At 38.5% G+C, this 16,973-nt stretch overlaps 3 protein-coding genes across 5 annotated transcripts in view; 1 reads left to right on the top strand and 2 right to left on the bottom strand.

Annotated features, from left to right (window-relative positions):
* Nucleotides 1–16,973, bottom strand: part of galnt16 (UDP-N-acetyl-alpha-D-galactosamine:polypeptide N-acetylgalactosaminyltransferase 16) — a 375,091-nt gene that overhangs the window by 173,215 nt on the left and 184,903 nt on the right. The gene's annotated exons all lie outside the window — the stretch shown is intronic.
* The window catches only part of zc2hc1c (zinc finger, C2HC-type containing 1C), an 835,825-nt gene that overhangs the window by 755,137 nt on the left and 63,715 nt on the right, over nucleotides 1–16,973 (bottom strand). The window lies entirely within an intron of this gene.
* Nucleotides 1–16,973, top strand: part of otofb (otoferlin b) — a 59,985-nt gene that overhangs the window by 42,707 nt on the left and 305 nt on the right. The window contains 4 exon segments of one of the 3 annotated variants that reach the window (NM_001442369.1): nucleotides 937–1,115; nucleotides 3,193–3,293; nucleotides 10,094–10,769; nucleotides 11,320–12,113. In NM_001442369.1, coding sequence (NP_001429298.1) covers nucleotides 937–1,115; nucleotides 3,193–3,293; nucleotides 10,094–10,274 — 461 coding nt within the window. In that variant the 3' untranslated portion in view covers nucleotides 10,275–10,769; nucleotides 11,320–12,113. 3 annotated transcript variants of the gene reach the window in all.

Raw genomic sequence — 16,973 nt, 5'->3', positions numbered from 1 at the left:
GCTCTAGGCTAGTTTTAACAGCAGATGGCAGTTTAGGCTAGTTTTAACAGCAGACGGTGCTCTAGGCTAGTTTTAACAGCAGATGGCAGTTTAGGCTAGTTTTAACAGCAAACGGTGCTCTAGGCTAGTTTTAACAGCAGATGGCAGTATAGGCTAGTTTTAACAGCAGACGGTGCTCTAGGCTAGTTTTAACAGCAGATGGCAGTTTAGGCTAGTTTTAACAGCAGACGGTGCTCTAGGCTAGTTCTAACAGCAGATGGCAGTTTAGGCTAGTTTTAACAGCAGACGGTGCTCTAGGCTAGTTTTAACAGCAGATGGCACTTTAGGCTAGATTTAATAGTAGATGGTGCTCTAGGCTACTTTTTGACAGTGGATGGCACTCTAGGCTAGATTTAACAGCAGACGGTATTCTAGGCTAGATTTAACAGCAGATGGTACTCTAGGCTAGTTTTTACAGTGGATGGCGCTCAGTGTTGGCTAGTTTTTAACAGCAGATGGCACTCTAGGCTTGTTTTTAACAGAAGATTGCTCTCCGGGCTAGTTTTAATAGCAGACTGTGTACTAGGCTAGTTTTTGACAGTGGATGGCACTCTAGGCTAGATTTAACAGCAGATGGTACTCTAGGCTAGTTTTAACAGCAGACCATGCCTGGACTAAGCTAGTTTTTAACAGAATACGGCACTCTTTATACTAGCACTGCGACTTTATGTTACAAGTTTAATATAAACACAGCTAACTATAAACACTCTTGGAATTTGTGTAAAATAATCATTAATAATTCAGGAAAAGTGAAAGTTTAAGTGGTGTGTGTGAGGAATTAGAAGCAAGAAGAGACTTGTACAGAGAGAAACTCCCAGTGCATCGGAATGTGGAATCATTTCTCCAGTGGAATGCATTGATTTATCATCCATTTGATGCTGGCACATTTTGTTTCAGGTGCGATCGAATTGGACCTGAATCGATTTCCACGAGGCGCAAAGACGGCAAAGCAGTGCTCCATTGAAATGGTCACGAATGAGAATGAAATGCCCATGGTCAACATCTTCAAGCAGAAGAGAATCAAAGGCTGGTGGCCGTTTGTGGCCAGAGATGAAAATGATGAGCTAGAAATTACAGTAGGTGACCTGCAGAAGTATATTTAATATACTTCATGACATTTCAAACTGTTCCCGAACAGGTTTGAATTGTGCTCTGAATCACTGGGTCAAAAGAAATGTTAACCAAAGCTTCATAAAGCAAATACTGCATTACCTTCTGTTGATTTGAATTTTTATATATCTAGGTATTGCAGTTATTTGTGCTACTACACTGTAAAACATTAAAAAAGTTAAAAATTAAAATGTAATAATTTCACTAAAAATGCTGCCCTGCGATCTTTAAAATGTCTCATGCATGACCTGTTGCTAATCATGGGCTATTTGGATGGCATGTCTGTGGTGCTTTTTATCATATTGGGAGCAGGTTAGAGATCTTTTTAAACATTTTTTAATTTAGCAGATGCTTGTATCCAAAGCATCTCACAAGTAAGAATAAAAGAAGCACTTCTAATCATCGAAGAGCAGCAATATAAGTACTATATACATGCCATGACTGGTCTGGCTAGTTTAGAATTTTTTCCACATGCATGTGGTTTGTCAAGCCCACTCACCTGCATGAAGCACTGTAATGCCTTGTTTTCACTGAGTGGTGTTTTAGGTTGCAGAAAGAATCGTTCGCTTATTTGTTTGTTCACACTTTGCACTCACATTTGACCGCAAGTTGACCCAATCATGAGCAAAATCATTTCAAAAACAGACACACTGCAAATGCACACAGAGGGAAAAGGAAACCACTCACGGTTTCCATGAATTTTTACAACTTAGGCTGATTTTGAAAACTTTGCCCCATATATATGTTTTTGGAGACCGCAAGTTATGTAGCCAGAGGTACGTATGGCTGCATTTAATTTTTAAACGAACGCGCTGACCACTTACCTCGGTTTGACCAGCTTTACCGCTGTTACCAGTTTGTCCCGTTAGCACGCCATGTACGTCAGCGGACTTGAGATGCAGAGAGGAGTTGACCACGAAGACGGCGTTCGACTCCAGTGACGGTTCCAGAAAGCAAGTAGGACAAAAACTAAAGCCAAATGAACAAGTAAATAACAGGGTGAGAATGTGGTAAAATCTGAAAACGTGGTAAAAAATCAGGCTAGGGCTTTTCTGCATTGCATAAATATGTTTAGGGATGTGGGTGGGAGGGTCAATCAATACAATTGGTTGGGTTTAGGGAAGAAGGACAGTGGGTCAGTCGATTGGTCGGTGAGTTATTCAGTCAAACAGTCAGTCAACAGTGGCCTCGGGTGGGTTTATGGGAGAACAGCAGGCGTGAATGGCATAGAGAAATTTAAGATCTCAAAAAGCGTACACAGCGGCCTCTGGTGAATTCGTTAAAACAAAAACTGCACCTCCTAGGACGTATTTTGCGGTCTCCAGAAATGTTTATAGAGGTACGTTTTCAGAATGAGCCTGGGTTGCATTTTTACATGGCTTTGTAAACAACAATAGAGGACACAGCAGATTCTGTTCTACTTCTTAGCACGTGGCTGTTTGCCAACAAAGTTTATTTGAGCTTGGGTCAACCATGGCTCATTATATATAATTTTATGTTGTCATGTCCGGGCTATTTATATAAAAATGGTGCTTCCAGTATTGTCTTTCTCTTGGCTTGTTGCATGCATTGGTATCGATTCTCTGTGAATTAATAGTGTTCAGCTGAGAGTCTAGATCCAATCTTTGGCCTGTTGTGTACGGGTACCCTTTGAAAGGGGTTTCCAAACCATTAACAGACAAAAAAGCATACCATATACCACACTGTACCGAACTGTGCTGCTTAGTGGAAACGGGCTATAAGAATTGCGTGATGTTTTCCAGAAATATAGAGTGTTAAAAAAAGTGTCTGGTGCATTTGGAGAGAAGTGCGTCTCCTACATGTGGTTTGTCAAGGCCACTCACCTGCATGGAGCACACTCAGAATCATAGTATTTCATGAAGCATGGGGTGTTTGACCTTTCACTTTCAAATATGCTGTGAACATTCTTAAGAATATCTTTGTTCTTTCTTTGTGTTCACACAAATTTGTAACAAGGGAATGCAAATAACAGAATGCTCAGTGCTGTTGTCGAGTTTGGAATAAAAAATGTTTTCGCTTTAGGGCAAAGTGGAAGCAGAGCTTCAGTTGTTGACAGGTGAGGAGGCTGAGAAAAGTCCCGTCGGTGAAGGACGCAATGAGCCAGAGCCTCTGGAGAAACCCAAGTAAGAGCAACATTTACACGTTCACACCTCTCGTGCCACTTACAATTTTTCTTTTTCTATCAAATATAAAAGGACTTGAATTGTTGATCTAAACATTAAAACCCTTTTAAAATGTAATAAATTTTTACAGCAAGTATCCTGCAATACTTTAAACATTCTAAAGTCCAAATAAAACTCTAAACTCTAAATAAATTATAAATAAATGAGTGAATGAATTAACAGATTTTGAATATCCTGATTTAAACGAATTCTAACATCTCCCAGGAAAGGAATGATCTCCGATATAAATATGTAACTAAATGTAAATAATAAATGGTATGTCCTCTGATTGATATACATCAGTGTTAATTTCATTATTGAAAATCTTAGCTTGAAACAAACAAACTAGGCAGGTCCTCTGTGCTTAACGTTAGCGGCGCAGCAGATCTGTGAAGTTTCTGTTTGCATCAAACCATTTTCGTTGGCGAAATTAACACTGCGGTAAAATACCTGTCATTAACCCATATGAAGTTTTCATTGGTTGTTCAGTTTCTCCCGCCACATTCTCGTGGAGATCACCTGCTTATTAAAACATAAATGAATCAATATTTAAGAGAATCGTTAAAAGAAACATCTGATAAATGTATTAAAGGAACTTTTATTGAAAATAGGCTGATTTTTGTCCCTTAAAGCTGAACAGGTGAGTTTTACCATTTCTATATCCATTCAGCTGATCTCCGGGACTGAAGGGGAGCACTTTTAGCTTAGTTTTGCTTAGCATAGAATCAGATTAGACTATTAACATCTCACCCAAATATAATCAAAGATTTTAACGTAGACCAGGGGTGCTCAACCCTGCTCCTGGAGATCGACCTTCCTAAAGAGTTCAGCTCAAACCCTGATCAAACACACCTGAATCAATTAATTAGGACATGAAAAGCACTTGATAATTACTGGCAGGTGTGTTTAATATGGGTTGCAACTGAAATCTGGAAGGTTGATCTCCAGGAACAGGGTTGGTCACCCTTGATGTAGTCTAACCATTTTCCGTACACTTTTCGCTATTCAGCACACTCAAACGACCACTTCTCTGTCATTGAAAGCCAGATAGACATGTTTGTGTGTTCATTCCCTGGGGGAATACCTATTGCACAATCCAAATCTTGATTGATGTCTTTTGGACCAGTAGTTTTTGAGAAAAGATGGGAAAAGTACCGCCTTCGCATGTGTATGGAAGATGATATGTATTAACTGTGTTCCGTACACGACTAAAATAGTGTTCGTACACTGCGCATAACTTCAATTCACTGGCAAAAATGGGCATAGTTTGAAGTCTTATACTATTTACTATTATTGTGTTTAACTAGTATTGCGTAATAACTCTTTTATGAAAGTTTGAAATGAAAAAGCTTCAAAATCATTTAATTTTTATATCATGTTTATTTTATAACAGCATGACAATTTAAAATATTAAAACATTAAATTCATGCAAATTAACGCTAACTTGACTGACCTTATATAAATGTAAACATCATCACTGCACAAAGAGGATCCAAACAGCGTTTGGCGGAGAGTTGCGCCATGCGGTCATCACCCACATCTGACGTCTAAATATCCCCATTTCAAAGCATTTACTCAACAAAAGATCATTTATTTAACAATTTGTGATAACATAATATTCACTTTATGAAGACTGTAATACTTTGTGATGCCTAAATTAAATACAAATGCATATTGCCGATGCTTTAAATGTCTCCCCTCCCAGGAGACACCCACACCTTAAGCTTGCCCACTGTCTATTTTCAAGCGCATTAGGTGGATGCGGCAAATTTAGTGAATTTACTCTGAAACATATTTTAGGAAGGTCTCTGATGTGGTTGGGGTTGAAAGAGTGAGAAATAAAGAGTATACAGATGTATAGCTTGCCTACGACACAAAGGTATTTATTCAGAGATTGGCGTTAAAAGGTCATCTGTACGCAACATCGTTGTGTACGGAATAGGGTTAGTCTACGTTAGATAATTTCCCTATTTAAAGCTTGACTCTTTTATAGTTACATTGTGTACTAAAACCAACGAAAAAATGAAAATGTGCCACTTTCTAGGCTGATGTGGCTAGGAACTATACTCTTATAAGCAAGGCACAATGATATTACACAGCACAACTGGAGGTTTACATTGGAAGTTACTTTCAGACGCTGCATATTATCATTACCCCTGATTCAGCCAAGCTACGCAAGCAAAGTCCCTTGATTATTACGTCAGAATGAGAGTTTAGTTCCTAGACATATCAGCCTAGAAACTAGCAACTTTTGAATTCTCATATGTCTTAGTGCACAATGTAACTACAGAAGAGTCAGGCATTAAATAGCAAAACTATCAAAACGTTTTAGTAATTTTTGAGTGAGATGCTAATGGCCTAATCCGATTTAATGATCAATGCTAAACTAAGCTAAGCTAAAAGTGCTCCTGCCAGGATATCTGCTGAATGGATTAAAAAAGGGTAAAACTCAACTATTTAATTCTTGGGGAGCTGTAACATGAGCCTATTTCCAATTAAAAAGTAATGGTAACACTTGAAAATAACTACACACTATATATCATCCCTGCTGAAAAATCCAGCTTAAACCAGCCTAGGCTGGTTGGCTGGTTTTAGCTGGTCGACCAGGCTGGTTTTAGAGGGGTTTTGGCCTCTTCCAGGCTGGTTTCCAGTCATTTCCAGCCTGGTTTTAGCTGGTCAGGCTGGATAGTGACCAGCTAAAACATCTAAAACCAGCTTGACCATCCTGGTTTAAGCTGGACATAGCTGGTTTTGGCTGGGCTCCCAGCCTGGCTTGGCTGGTCAAGCTGGTTTTAGCTGGTCATCGCCCAGCCTGACCAACTAAAAACAGGCTGGAAATGGCTGGAAACCAGCCTGGAAGTGGCCAAAACCTCTCTAAAACCAGGCTGGTCGACCAGCTAAAACCAGCCAACCATCCTAGGCTGGTTTTAGCTGGATTTTCAGCAGGGATAAGCATTAGCAAATAGTTAATTCATTATTTTTAAAGCATTTACTCTACATTGATAGACGTTATTTAGCAGTTTATAAATACAGCTACAATATAAGCACATGTATAATGTGCTTAATGATTGTATTTTCATACCTAGTTAGTAATTCATTTTTCATTTCTAAATTAAGCATGGCAATATTTACAAATCAGTTATTTAAGAATAGTTGGGGTTTAAGATCATTCAGAACGCATGAGTAAATGATTAAACTATTCAAATGAACATTTATATATCGTATTATTCAGGCATGTGATAATAGTTACTTTACTTTAAAAGAGAGTATTCGCGGCTGTATCCCTTCTAACTTTATCATCAACGAAAAGAAAAATAACTGGAATAAAATGTTGCATAAAACAGGTGAAGGATGTGTATAAACATGTAAAAGTCTCAATAATATAGTTGTGTTTATTGTATAACATATTCCAGTAATGTTTTATTTACACCCATGTGAAAAACAGTAGTTTTTATGAACTACAAAATCTATTATACTGTATATATTATTGTATTTTAAGCTCTTTGTTAATAAATGCTGCAGCATTCTGCACTGTTAACTATCATGAACTAATACCATAGTAAATTTTAGTTTTTATTACAGTAAACTGTGGTTTAGTATAACACTACCTCACAGTTTTTGAAGGAAATAGTATTTGTTTTTATTCTTAAAAAAACACATAAAGCGATAGCCGTGTTATCATCACAACAGTTTACTATAGTATGGTTTAAAAACACTACAGTGTTTACTAAAAATTACTACAGATTGTTTTCACACAGGTTACTTTAAGAAATCATTTTTATACTAAAGAATTTCTTAATATCAGAAACAACTTTATATTAAATGCAAATTGTTAACAAAAAATCCGATAGTAAATATTATAGTGTTTTAAACCATACTATAGTAAAATACTCTTGCGGTAATTCTATAGTTGCTTTAGTAATACAACAACTGTAGTAATATAAACAAATTACCCGATACTGTACAACTTGTTTTACAACTAGGTTATATTAGACTGCAATACACCAAAGTTTACTGTAATAAAAAGTAAATTATACTACAGTATTTATTACAGTTTATCAGGTCACTATATACTCTATATCATTCATATGTGATCATATTTCTTCAGGGCAAATGTTTGATTAAAAAAATAGAATAATATAATAAAATATAAAACTCTTTTCAAAACATAATGGTTACAGGTACAACATAAAAAAATAGAAATTATTATTCAATAAAATGCAAAAATGTAAACATTGTATTTTCAATATCCAACTTGCAACTTTTTCAGGATGCTGTTATTCAGCATGTGTGTAATATTGCACATATAATTTATACAAATGTATTTTCATTAACAAAGTATTTTGGGACACCATGAAATAAATGTATAATATAAAAAAAAGCATTTGAAATTACTATTTATTTTGTCTGCATGATTTATATTCTGAACACTCCCTGACAAAAGTCTTGGCGTCTATCCAAGTTTTAGGAACAATAATAATAACTTGACTTCTAGTTGATCATTTGGTTACAGAAGTGGCTTATATGAAAGGTAAAGGCCTCTAGATGAGCACAATAAAATATGATCATACCTTGATTATTAATGATTTGATTAGGACAGTAAGGCCTGACTCTGCTTAAACAAAAGTCTCATCGCTGAACAGAAATAATGTCCAGTATAGAATATAAAGTCCTGCTGCAGTGGAGACAGAATGAATATTGTGTCTGACTCCATCATGAGCTTGGAGGACTGCATCCATACATCTCTGACATGACTCAAATCACTGATTAATAAAGTCATCTGGAATGGCAAAGAAAGTGTTCTTGCAGGACTCCCAGAGTTCATCAAGAGTCTTTGTGTTAATCTTCAATGCCTCCTCCTTCATCTTAACCCCAGACATGCTCAATAATGTTTATTTCTGGTGACTGGGCTGGCCAATCCTGGAGCACCTTGACCTTCTTCGCTTTCAGTAGCTTTGATGTTGAGGCTGAAGTATGAGAAGGAGCGCTATCCTGCTGGAGAATTTGCCCTCTCCTGTGGTTTGTAATGTAATGGGCAGCACTAATGTCTTGATACAGTACCTCAGGCTGTTGATACTGAATGTAACCCCAAACCATGATTTTTCCTTCACCAAACTTGACTGATTTCTATGAGAATCTTGGCTCCATGCTGGTTCCAGTAGATCTTCTGCAGTATTTGTGATGATTGATGCAGTTCAACAGATGATTCATCAGTAAATTCCACCTTCTGCCACTTTTCCAATTGATCATCTAGAAGTCGAGTTATTATATGTTGCTTTTACAACTGGGATCAATGACAAGACTTTTGTCAGGTAGTGTATGTTAATAAATGCTTTATTAACTCACCTTCATCTAGTTTCATGAACTAATCTAAAGTGAGGACTATTCATGCTCTGTTAATCCCTTAAAAATGACAATTAAAGACTCAGTTTCAAAAAGAACAACGTATCTTTGAAATTTTTATTTAAAGACACTTCTATACAGCTTAAAGTGACTTTTAAAGGCTTAACTGGGTTAATTAGATTAACTAGGCAGGTTAGGGTTATTAGGCAAGTTATTGTATAACGATGGATTGTTCTGCAGACTATCGAAAAAAAAGTTAGCTTAAAGGGGCTAATAATTTTGTCCTTAAAATGGTGTTTAAAAAATTTAAAACTGCTTTTATTCTAGCCGAAATAAAACAAATAAGACTTTCTCCAGAAGAAAAAACATTATCAGACATACTGTGAAAATTTCCTTGCTCTGTTAAATATAATATGGGAAATATTCAAAAAAGCAACAAAAATTCAAAGGGGGCAAATAATTCTGACTTCAACTGTACATCTGTTTCAAGCTACGAATATTTGGATCGCATATCAACTGAACAAAGCAGATCACGAAATGTAAATTGTTAGCACTTGGGATCCATATTCTGTCATTTAAAACTCTTCATGTCATGTCAAAAAGAACAACGTATCTTTGAAAATTTTATTTAAAAAAATAGACTTACTGTAAAGTTCAAACTTTAACAGGAGTGTCAAAATACAACATAAAATTGGATAAAACAACAACAACAGTATAATAATTTAACAATATATTATAATGGAACATTTCAATGTTTTTACTTATGTTTAAATTGTACAGTAATTTTATTTTAGCTAAGATTTATGCAAAGATTTCTGTTTCATTTGATACAGTTTCAGTTCTTTTTTCCTGTTTAGAATTTAACCGCACATTTAATAAGGGATTTACAGAGCATACATAGTGTTTACGTAAGATTAGGTCATCAAACTTGATGAAATTGAGTCAATAAAGCATTTACTAACATACAAAGCAACTATCATTATATGCCTGAATAATAATCATTAATCAAATTATAAAAAATGTACTTACGCGTTCTGAATGATCCTAAAAAACACACTTTTCTTAAATAACTGGTTTGTAAATAATGCAATACTTAATTTAGTAATGAAAAATGAATCCCTAACAAAGTATGAAAACACAATCATTAAGCACATTATACATGCACTTATAAGTAATTAATAAAGCATGGGTGGCTGTATTTATTAACTGCTTAATGTAGAGCTAATGCTTAACAAACAACCACTTAACTATTTGCTGAAGCTTAACAAATAGTGTGTAAATGTAAAGTGTTACCGAAATAATCTGTGCTTGCTTTGTTGCTAAATTTTAAATAAACTGAGATTAAACCCCAGTGCGATCAAAAGTCGCCCAGGGAAATGCCGCATAATTTTACCACACATTTCTCTTTGTCCCACCAGCCGCCCTGACACTGCATTCCTGTGGTTCATGATGCCGCTAAAGGCAATCCGCCATCTCGTCTGCAACCAATACAAGTGGCTGGTCATCAAAATAGTGGTGGCTCTGCTGCTTTTAGCAATGCTGGGCTTGTTTCTGTACAGTATGCCAGGGTACATGGTGAAAAAGCTACTGGGAGCTTGAAAAGCTTCTCTCTGCAGCGTTTGATAGTCGAATTTTCATTTGGAATGGTGTATTGGTGTGTTGGAGAAGTCATACGCAAACCTACTTTCGTCCTTTGCCTTCAATTATTACTGGTTTGATCATAAACCCTACTAAACTAAACTAAAAACACATAAAAACATAATTGTTTGCATATCCAGTGCTGATGTAAAATGTTTTTATATACATATATAAATTAGTACATTTCTGGGTTTTTCCGATGGTTGGAAGTTGTGTTTCTTCATTGAAATGTGTGTTATTGTGTGCTTTTGGCTGCTGCTAATAAATCAATAAAAACACTATGCATGCATTTTATTTGTTAGGACCCAGAGAAAATCTTGCCATTTTTCTTTCTACAATTGATAGTTTTCAGTCATGTGACCTGTGCGGAGACTAGGCAGGCAAAAAAAACGAGCCGTAATATCGGCTACACTGGGATCTGCATAGAAAAGCAGCACCAACTTAATCATATATACAGTTGAAGTCAGAATTATTAGCCCCCCTGAATTATTAAATCCCTGTTTATTTTTCCCCCTATTTCTGTTCAACAAAGAGTAGATTTCTTCAACACATTTCTAAACATTATAGTTTTAATAACTCATCTCTAATAACTGATTTGTTTTATCTTTGCCATGATGACAGTAAATAATATTTTACTAGATATTTTTCAAGACACTTCTATACAGCTTAAAGTGACTTTTAAAGGCTTAACTGGGTTAATTAGATTAACTAGGCAGGTTAGGGTTATTAGGCAAGTTATTGTATAACGATGGATTGTTCCGTAGACTATCGGAAAAAAAAGTTAGCTTAAAGGGACTAATAATTTTGTCCTTAAAATGGTGTTAAAAAAAATTAAAAACTGCTTTTATTCTAGCCGAAATAAAACAAATAAGACTTTCTCCAGAAGAAAAAACATTATCAGACATGCTGTGAAAATTTCCTTGCTCTGTTAAATATAATATGGGAAATATTCAAAAAAGCAACAAAAATTCAAAGGGGGGCAAATAATTCTGACTTCAACTGCACGTCTGTTTCCAGCTACGAATATTTGTATCGCATATCAACAGAACACAGCAGATTACGAAATGTAAATTGTTAGCACTTGGGATCCATATTCTATCATTTAAAACTCTACATGTCTCTGTCAGAGCTCTAAATTGTCAATGTTTACATCTGTCCTGTGGATATTTCTCTGAAATTTACTCAGTGGTGATGGCAAAATTTATTTGGTAGCTTCAGCTGCTTATACTTTGCATTTCAATTTATAATTTAATTGCACTTGACATGCAAATTAGAATATAAACTATATAAAAAGACTTGCCAATAAGCAAGAGATAGCAATGTTTTGCCCACCAGGAGTAGGGGGGGGGGCGTTCCTCTAATCATGTGACGTCACGTGAAAACTATCAATTATTTGCACCCAAGCTTTGAAAGCCAGTCTAGCTGTGGATCTTTGGATGCACTCGCTGCACCAATCATCATATTTCCTTCAAATGATTTTGCAAAACTTGCATTTTGAAGCGTTCGCTGAACGACCGTTGTGTTAAACAACACTATATACTTGCACTTCCCCTTTGCTTTGACCTGCCAAGCTTGCATGTCTTCAGTGAGACAAACGTTTGCGATTTGTTCAGAAAGATTAAAAGCTTGTTCGTTGGTTTTGTCCCACCAGCCGCCCGGACATTGCTATGCTGTGGTTCTTGATGCCGCTAAAGGCAATCCGGAATCTCGTCTGCAACCAATACAAGTGGCTGGTCATCAAATTAGTGTTGGCGCTGATGCTTCTTGCCATTCTGGGCCTGTTCCTCTACAGTATGCCTGGTTACATGGTGAAAAAGCTTCTGGGAGCTTGAGAAGCTTCTCTCTGCAACGTTTAATAGTACTGCGACATTTCATTTGGAATGGTGTATTGGTGTGTTGGAGAAGTCATACGCAAACCTACTTTTCTCCTTTGCTTACAATTATTACTGGTTTGATCATAAACACTGCTAAAGCGCAAAACTGAAATAGATTTAGAGGAGATTAGAGGATCGTACTCTATAGATTTCTTTGTGTACTAAAAACTCCTAAAAACATGTAGTTGTCTGTATATCCAGTGCTGATGTAAAATGTTTTTATATACATATATAAATTAGTACATTTCTGGGATTTTTCCGATGGTTGGAAGTTGTGTTTCTAGGCTGAAATGTGTGTAATTGTGTGCTTTTGGCTACTGCTATTAAATCCATGTAAAAATAAAAAACTATGCTTTTTATTTGTTAGGACCCAGAGAAAATCCTGCAATTATTCTTTCTATAATTGATAGTTTTCAGTCATGTGACCTGTGCAGAAACCAGGCAGGCAAAAAAAAAAACAATGGACCGTAATTGCGGCTACACTGGGATCTACATAGAAACACAGCACAAACCGGTCATATTTCCATCTGTTTCAAGCTACAAATATTTGGATCACATATTGACAGAACGAACAAGAGATATGACTACAAACTGTAAATTGTGGGCACTTGCGATTGTATGAACTAAATCTATGAAGCTGTTTTTCAGTCATTTACAAACGTCTCTCTCAGAGCTCCAATTCGTCGATGTTTACATTTATCTTGCGGATATTCCTTAGCGATTCGGTCATTGGCGACCGCGAAAATCTATTCTTTCACTTCTGCTGTTTATACTTTGACTTTTCATTTGGATATTTATTTTGATTGTACTAGAATAGAAACTATATAAAAAGACTTGTTGGTCAGCAGGAAATGTTTTACCCACCAGAGGAGCGTTTCCCTAATCATGTGATGCCACATAAAAACTATCAATCATGTACACCCAAGCTCTGCAAACCAGTCCAGCTGTGGATCTTTGGATGCATTTGTTGCACCAATCATCATATTTCTCTCAAATGATTTAGCAAAACTCAATTTTGAAGCATTCATTGAACAACAAGTTCTCCTTCGGGAGGGGAACTTCAATGCTATGCGGAAACTTCCACTATGGGGGATTTCATCAGAATCCAATCATCTGAAAGAGTATACAATCTGGCCAATGAAATGTCAATGGGTTAGTAGCGTTAGCATGCACAGCTGGCGCTACTTACAAATAGTCTTGTATATAAGCGCTGCATGTGCCAAGCTGAGCATCCGTTTTGCTTCAGATCCTTTCATGAAGCTTTTGAGAGAGTCATATGAGGGTTTCTCCAACTGTTATGACAGAGAGAGAGAACGAGAAAGCGGGCTGCTTTTCCTGGTCCAGAGTATGCGATAAGCGGCGGCAGACGGTCGACCTTGGTTTCTCCCTTGTCTGGCAATCTTTGGGTCCGGTCAGTATTCGGTTTGTAGTTCATGCCATCACTGCTGTTGCATGTCTGTTGCACAGTTAAGATCGAGACTGGCTCTTGCAAAAGGGCCACCCACTCCAGCTGTCCCCCTCTTTGTGGTTGGCACTCGGGCAGATCTGAGGGTTACAGAGTGAGTAAATCCGCCACCCTCAGGCTTGCGGACCTCTTATTTCTCCACGTGCTCCATCCAAGCTTCGAGTGGTGAAGCGATGCGTCCTCGGATGGTCGCCCTCTCACATGATGACACCGAGGCATAGACGTCCATCGCTGCATCGGATGACAGGCTGTCATTGTCTGATGAGGATTCGAACCCGCTCCCTCCTATCGGGGTAGCGAGCACGGCGTCGAATCTATAAGCAGACATGATAACCATACTTTCCCGGGCTGCTTCGGCCGTGGGCCTGGAGATGGTTTATCCCCCACCCACCCCCCGTGGCCAGACCAACTAGATGGGTGTTGTGTGGAGGATGTTAAGAAGGCAAGACCTTTAAGCCTCCCATCCCCTTCTTCCCAGAAGTCCAAAGTAGGCTCACGCAGTCTTGGAGGACACCTTTCTCTGCCCTATTTGCGTGTACCTCACCACTCTTGATAGCGGAGCAGCCAGGGGTATGAGTCGATTCCCCAGATGGAAAGTGCCATTGTGGGCCCGCGTGGTGCCAATTACTGGTGGGGTCTGCCTCTGCTCCCGTCCAAGGCATGTAGGTTATCTGCCTCCCTCGGAGCCAGAGCCCACACAGCCGCAGGCCAGGCTGCTTCCCCTCTGTGCGCTATGGCCACCTACCAGCGTTAACAAGCACAGGCGCTGGCACAGCTGCACGAGGATGGTTCCGACCCAGGCCTGTTACACGAGCCCCGCACCGCAACTGACTGTCCTCTACGGATGCAAGTCTGCTGTTTGTGGCCTTGGAAGGACAATGGCCTCATTAGTGGTCCAGGAGCGCCACCTATGGTTAACCTGGCAGATATGCACGAAGTTGACAAAGTTTGCTTTCTTAACTGTCTCATATCCACGCTGTCAGTTGACTTCCCCACTTGGTAAACCTTGCAGGGTTTCTCATCTGTCTCAGCTGAGTAGTCAGGTAATGGCCCGTTACATTGTTGGCATGCCCACTGGTCACCCCGCGTTCTAGGTATAGATGCCTGCTATGTGAGATCCCCACTGTTGATCCCATATGCTCACTCAGCCACAATGTAGTCCCCCCTCTTAGGCGGGCTCATGTTTTCCTTCCCCGCTAACCATCTTTTTATATGAGCACTCCCCCTTCTCAGGGCTAGTCCATATGTTTTCTCGCCACCTGGTCACTTGGGCAGCAGGTGGCCTCCGCAGCATCCTACCTACCGAGATTGCACACTTTCCAAGTGTGCATTCCACCGTAGTGGAAGTTTCCACATAGCATTGAAGTTCCCCTTCCGAATGGGGAATGCTACGGTTACTGAAGTAACCCTCGATCCCTGGGGGAGGGAACAGAAATGCTATGTTCATCGCCACAATGATTGCCCCTTAGCTTTTAGCCGTGAAAGGCTCTTCTTCTAGAAAAGGATGCCTCCGTTTAATAATGAAAACTTACATACAAGATTAATTGTAAGTAGCGCCAGCTGTGCATGCTGATGCTGCCAACTCATTGGCATTTCATTGGCCTGATTGTATACTCTTTCAGATGCTTGAATTCTGACGAAATCCCCCATAGTGAAAGTTTCCACATAGCATTTCCATTCCCCCCCTCGGGGAACGAGGGTAACTTTAATAACCGGTTTTGCTTTGACCTGCCAAACTTGCATGTCTTCAGTGAGACAAACATTTGCGATTTGTTCAGAAAGATTAAAAGCTTGTTCATTGGTTTTGTCCCACCAGCCGCCCCGACACTGCTATGCTGTGGTTCTTGATGCCGCTAAAGGCAATCCGGCACCTCGTCTGCAACCAATACAAGTGGCTGGCCATCAAATTAGTGTTGGCGCTGATGCTTCTCGCCATTCTGGGCCTGTTCCTCTACAGTATGCCTGGTTACATGGTGAAAAAGCTTCTGGGAGCTTGAGAAGCTTCTCTCTGCAACGTTTGATAATACTGCGACATTTTACTTGGAATGGTGTATTGGTGTGTTGGAGAAGTCATACACAAACCTACTTTCCTTCATTGCCTTCAATTATCACTGGTTTGATCATAAACAATACTAAACCTCAAAACTGAAATAGATTTAGAAGAGCGTCCAGTAGAGATCTCTGTGTTCAGAAAACTAAAAACACATAAAAACATGTAGTTGTTTGTATATCCAGTGCTGATGTAAAATGTTTTTATATACATCTATAAAATAGTACATTTCTGGGATTTTCCGATGGTTGGAAGTTGTGTTTCTTCATTAAAATGTGTGTTATTGTGTGCTTTTGGCTGCTGCTAATAAATCAATAAAAACACTATGCATGCATTTTATTTGACCCAGAGAAAATCTTGCTATTTTTCTTTCTACAATTGATAGTTTTCAGTCATGTGACCTGTGCGGAGACATGACGGGGGAAAAAATAATGAGCTGTAATATCGGCTACACTGGGATCTACATAGAAAGACAACACAAATTGGTCATATATACATCTGGTTTAAGCTACAAATATTTGGATCACATATCGACAGAAAACAGATCAAAATGTAAATCGTTAGCACTTGAGATCTATGTAATGCATCTGCATACTTTTGTCAGTCATTTAAAACCCTTAGTGTTTCTCTCAGAGCTCCAATTCTCCAATGTTTACATTTGTCTTGTGGATATTCCTCAGCGATTTAGTCATGACGGCGAAAATCTACTTGTTTACTTCTGCTTTTTATACTTTGACTTTGCATTTCAATTGATAGTTTAATTGCACTTAATTTAAATTAGAATAGAACCTGTATAAAAAGACTTGCCAGTCTAGAAGGAGATGTAATGTAATGTCTTGTCCACCAGGGGGGCGTTCCTCTAATCGTGTGATGTCACGTGAAAACTATCAATTGTTTGCACTTAAGCTCCGAAGCAGTCCAGTTTTTGATCTTTGGATGCACTCGCTGCAACAATCATCATATTTCCTTCAAATGATTTTGCAAAGATCCATTTTGAAGCATTCGTTAAACAACGTTATCCCCTTTGCTTTGACCTGCCAAGCTTGCATGTCTTCAGTGAGACAAACATTTGCGATTTGTTCAGAAAGATTAAAAGCTTGTTCATTGGTTTTGTCCCACCAGCCGCCCGGACATTGCTATGCTGTGGTTCTTGATGCCGCTAAAGGCAATCCGGCACCTCGTCTGCAACCAATACAAGTGGCTGGTCATCAAATTAGTGTTGGCGCTGATGCTTCTCGCCATTCTGGGCCTGTTCCTCTACAGTATGCCTG

The sequence above is a fragment of the Danio rerio genome, chromosome 17, assembly GCF_052040795.2.
Source record: "Danio rerio strain M-AB ecotype USA chromosome 17, GRCz13ab, whole genome shotgun sequence".
Lineage (NCBI taxonomy): Eukaryota > Metazoa > Chordata > Actinopteri > Cypriniformes > Danionidae > Danio > Danio rerio.
The sequence above is the reverse complement of the archived record's forward strand: the minus strand, read 5'-3'. Positions and strand labels throughout refer to the sequence as shown.